Source organism: Lonchura striata, chromosome 4 (assembly GCF_050655825.1).
Source record: "Lonchura striata isolate lonStrDom1 chromosome 4, ASM5065582v1, whole genome shotgun sequence".
Classification (NCBI taxonomy): domain Eukaryota; kingdom Metazoa; phylum Chordata; class Aves; order Passeriformes; family Estrildidae; genus Lonchura; species Lonchura striata.
In genome coordinates this window covers 67,340,875-67,345,047 of record NC_140706.1, presented here as the reverse complement: position 1 = coordinate 67,345,047, position 4,173 = coordinate 67,340,875, and the positions used below count along the sequence as shown (strand labels likewise).

At 44.8% G+C, this 4,173-nt stretch overlaps 1 protein-coding gene across 10 annotated transcripts in view; it reads left to right on the top strand.

The window, feature by feature from the left end:
• The first annotated feature begins 43 nt into the window (after positions 1-43).
• Positions 44-4,173, top strand: part of AFG2A (AAA ATPase AFG2A) — a 159,914-nt gene continuing 155,784 nt past the window's right edge. For all 10 annotated transcript variants that reach the window (XR_014955228.1, XR_014955227.1, XR_014955224.1 and 7 more), the window contains exons 1-5: positions 44-182; positions 511-635; positions 1,234-1,391; positions 2,530-2,588; positions 3,410-4,024. Coding sequence is in view for 5 of the 10 variants with exons in the window: in XM_085579312.1 (XP_085435438.1) it covers positions 62-182; positions 511-635; positions 1,234-1,391; positions 2,530-2,588; positions 3,410-4,024 (1,078 nt within the window). In the remaining 5 variants the exon portion in view is untranslated. The remainder of the gene's footprint in view (positions 183-510; positions 636-1,233; positions 1,392-2,529; positions 2,589-3,409; positions 4,025-4,173) is intronic.

Genomic DNA, 4,173 nt, shown 5'->3' with positions numbered 1-4,173 from the left:
CCCGCCCCCGGGGCGGTGCCGGCCTCTGCTCCGGAACCGCTCTGCGCCGGCCGCGGGCAGCATGTCCGCCTCCTCGTCCAGAAGGAAGAGCAAGGGGCGCCCGGCTGCGGGCGGCGGCTCCCCGCGGGATGCTCCCCCGGGCGGGCCGCTGGTGCTGCGCGTCGCCGACGCCGTGGAGGCAGGTGAGGGAGGGAGGGACGGAGAGCCCCAGGCGCGCTGAGGGCGCCTCGTTTGAATCCGAGTCCCTGCCCAGCCGCTCAGGAAAGCGGCACCGGGGGCGTCTCTCACTCCAGGGCCCCGTGAAACCTACTCTTATCCCTGTGGGAGGGTGCCGGCGGTGGCGAAACCGCGGCGCTGCCAGCGCCGCCTCAGGGGCTCCGCGCCCTCCCCTCAGGGCGGGCGCCGTGAGGGCCGGCGGGGCTGTGCTTGCCGGGCAGCGCGGGAAACGCGGGCTTTGCTGTGGGGAACGGGAGAAAATACTAGCTGGTTTTTTCCTCCCGAAAACTTTAGGAGACGACAAAGTCCCGAAGATGCTGCGCAGAGCGCTGGCGCAGCTGTCGCTCAGTAGCATGAAGGCTGCGGATCTTTGCATAGGGAGGCCGGCCCTGCTCACCTCCGCTGATGGGCGGCAGGAGGTGAGACCCTTTCTTGACCCTATAAGTGCTTTTCCCGTGCTGTTAGCCTGTTCCTGTTGTATTCAATGGAATCAGCATGGATCATGCCTTGAGAAAGATGGTGAATATGCCGTTCCATGTTTTCTACACTGTAGTTGAATCGGTATTCTCCGTGTTGGAAAAAAATCCATGCAGCTGATTTTTTTTCCTATAAATTTTATAATGTGAATAGACGTGTGTGAGTAACTGGGTTATATATTATATCTTGCATAAGCAGATGCATCTATTTTACTTGCAAATAAAGTGTGTAGTTATTTGCTACCCTTTTTCTCACTGCTGCGTAGTATTTTCTGATCGGCATAGCGTATGCTTTTGAGTAATTTCCAGAATGTGTATAGAGTCTTTGTGGAATTTTTTATCACATTTATAGGCAAAATATAACCCCTTCAATTTTGAAAATGTCTTAGGCCAAATCTTAAGAGCTCAATGCCCCTTGTGTCTTGCTCAGTGGAAGCAGGTTTTAACCTAGTCCTTCGTATTAAAGCATTGCTTACCTTGACTGGAAATGAGAGAGGCAAGACCTCAACTGACAGGTGTTTGCTTTGAAAACTCTTCCTAGGTCTGTACTGCTTGGCCCACCACAGGCTTCCCAGGGGGGAAAATTGGGCTGGTTGAAACCACACAGAAAAACCTGAAAGTAAATCCAGGTGATGCCATCACTGTGCAGCCTGTGACTGGTGCAGTTATCCAGGCAGAGGAAGTCGATGTAAAGTTGAGGTATGGAACCTGTTACAACCTTATTGATGTTTTATTCAACCAGTTCCCTTCAAAATTTTGGCTTTCTCTTATCATTTCACAGATTTGGATTGTTGTAGAGTCTGATTATAGTTATTTCCTAAATAAAGTTACTTTATAGTTACTTTTGAAAGTGTTCTAGCACTTGAATAAACATCACAGTTCCCAGGCAGTCATTTACAGAATTTTTTTCCATGAAGAAATTCCTCCTGATGTCCAGAGAGCCATAGTTTCATGTAAGAAGCAAGTATAAATTACTAAAAGAATGCACTGAAATCTCATTGCTCAAGCACTTCCTAGGTTTATAGATGCTTTACAGGTGTAGTTCATTCTCTGCTAATTAAACACCTCTGGGTAGTGCTTTGTCTGCATAATTTAACTTTTCCTCCACTTAAAAGAATCAATCTCCAACTCCAGACCCAAACAACGTATAACTGTGTGTTTACTCATCAGGAAAGGCTATGATACGTTAAGAGGTGTCCTCTAAATTAAGTGGATACACCTGTTTTCCATCAAGTTGCTTTCTTGATCGTTTAAGAGGGAGAAACGGCTTTCATTGGCAGGCTTAGGGCTCCCCCCGTTGTTCCCACTTGGAGTTGCAGCAGCTGACTCTGCTGTGAATGCCCTTGGTGCTCAGCGTGCAGGTGTGAGTGCTTGCAGAAGTTGTGGACTTCTGTCTGCAAAACGGGGATGAAGTGAATCTTAGCTCGGCTAACTAAACGACTAGCAAATGCTTTGTGGGAAAATCTTGGGAGTGTTTTTATAGAGGATGTGCAAGTGCTCAAGGCACTGTTTCAGTCCATAAAATTTGTGTATGTGTGTCTGCAAGGCTGAAAGAGACCTGCCTGATCTAAATTCTTTTCAATCCAGTACCTGTAGCAATGATTGTCGTGCCTGCACAGGTAAGATGGCTGCATTGCTAGTTGTGATCCTAAGAAATGCTAAGTACAACTTAGGATTTTGTTAATTAGAACATTTTGTTTGGCAAAACTAGATTAAATAGGTACACTTCTTTTGTTACTATGTGTCTAATATCTTCAGGGTTCAGTCCATATGATATGAAGACTGTGGATTTGTTTTGAATTGCTTGGAAAAACAATTTTTTCCCTTCCTACCACAGGGACAAAGATGCCACTGTTAATGCTGAGGAAATGTCTGTCTGTCTGCTGAGAAACCTTGGTATGAGTTTTGCTGCTTCTCTTTTGACTGTTCAATTTTTGTAGTTCTGGATACAAGAGCAAACATTTTCCTTTTATGCTCTTAATCAAGGGCTTATGGCAAAATAGGAGGTGTTACGTTACTTACACTTTGTTCAGGGATCTGTCCTGGGCTAGGTAAGTATGTCATGCTGCAGATATCTAATTTGCATTAGTTGTGGTTCCATTTCTCCTGTCCATTACTTGCATTCATGGCTCAAGTTAGGAGTGTTCAGTAGCCATCGACAGCCTTCAGGCTGATGCTGCTGTGGTGCACTCCACAGTTTACTCGTACTGTGAGGAAAAGAGTGCACTGCTGCACGTTAATAACAAGTTAAAGGATTAGCATTAACGTGAAATTCCAATTTCTGAATCCCTTTTATTTATGTTGGTGGTAAATAAGTAAAGTTGCTTGTCATTGGATGGTAGGTATACATAAGGAATGCAAAAAAGCAAGGTAAGTTATTCAAGGTAGTGAATGTAAAATTTTTACTTCTTACAATACTAATTAAAAAATCCTCCCTTTGTATGAAATTTAAGAAGCTGAAATTAATCATGACTGTAAGTTTAGGAGATCACATACGATGCTGACAAATGTTTATCTAGTAGAGTCTGCTTGTGCACAAAACTATCAAAGAGCCTCAAATTACCTTGTAATTACTTTTGTTATGTTAATTTATAGCACTTTCTAAGCTTCCTGATAAAGAATTATTCTAATGCAGGAATATCTGAGTGCTAATTGATGTCAAAGTAGATTGAAATAGCATCATCTTTGTCTTTTTTTCTTCTTTAATCATCTCATAGATGGGAAAATAGTCCTGCCAGGAAACCTCTTAGCTTTCACTTATTACGGGAAACTTTGCAACATTGTGGTGATGAAAGTGAAGGGGACTGACGGTGCAGAGCTGATTGTCCAGGGCAGCGCCATTCCCGGTGATTCCAATGAGCCAGACCTTGAGAGATCTGATTTGGAGAGTAGTGCTTTGGACTTGTCCTTACAGCTCAGCAGGATGGACATTGGTGACAGTCCAGAGGTTGCCTCCATGCACAGCCCGAGCACAGCCATGGATCCAGGCTCACCAGTCACACCCAGCGCTCCAGACTTCGGGCATGGAGACAAAACCAGCAGGGGAGATGGTGCAGACCTCACCCAAGATCTGGAGTTGGCTGGGGAAGGCAACTCTGAGGGACTCCCACTAACTGGCAAAATGGGAGCAATGAGCAATACAGATTGTTTTTACTTCATTTCTTCAAGAACTAAAATCAATTTTGTTGAACCAAGGACCAGTGTAGCAGAGGATGGCAAGTGTCAGTCCCAGATCACCTATGACATGATAGGAGGCTTAAGCAGCCAGCTCAGAATTATTAGAGAAACTGTTGAACTGCCCTTGAAGCAACCTGAACTGTTCAGGAGTTATGGTATGATGCCTGAGTGTTGGCTTACTTCATTAACTTTCTTCTTTAATGTGAATTTTTTATTTTTAAGCACTAATTACTCCAGGACTATGCACCTAATTTTATGTAATTGATCTGATAAACTTATGTGTCCCAACAATGCCAAACTGCTT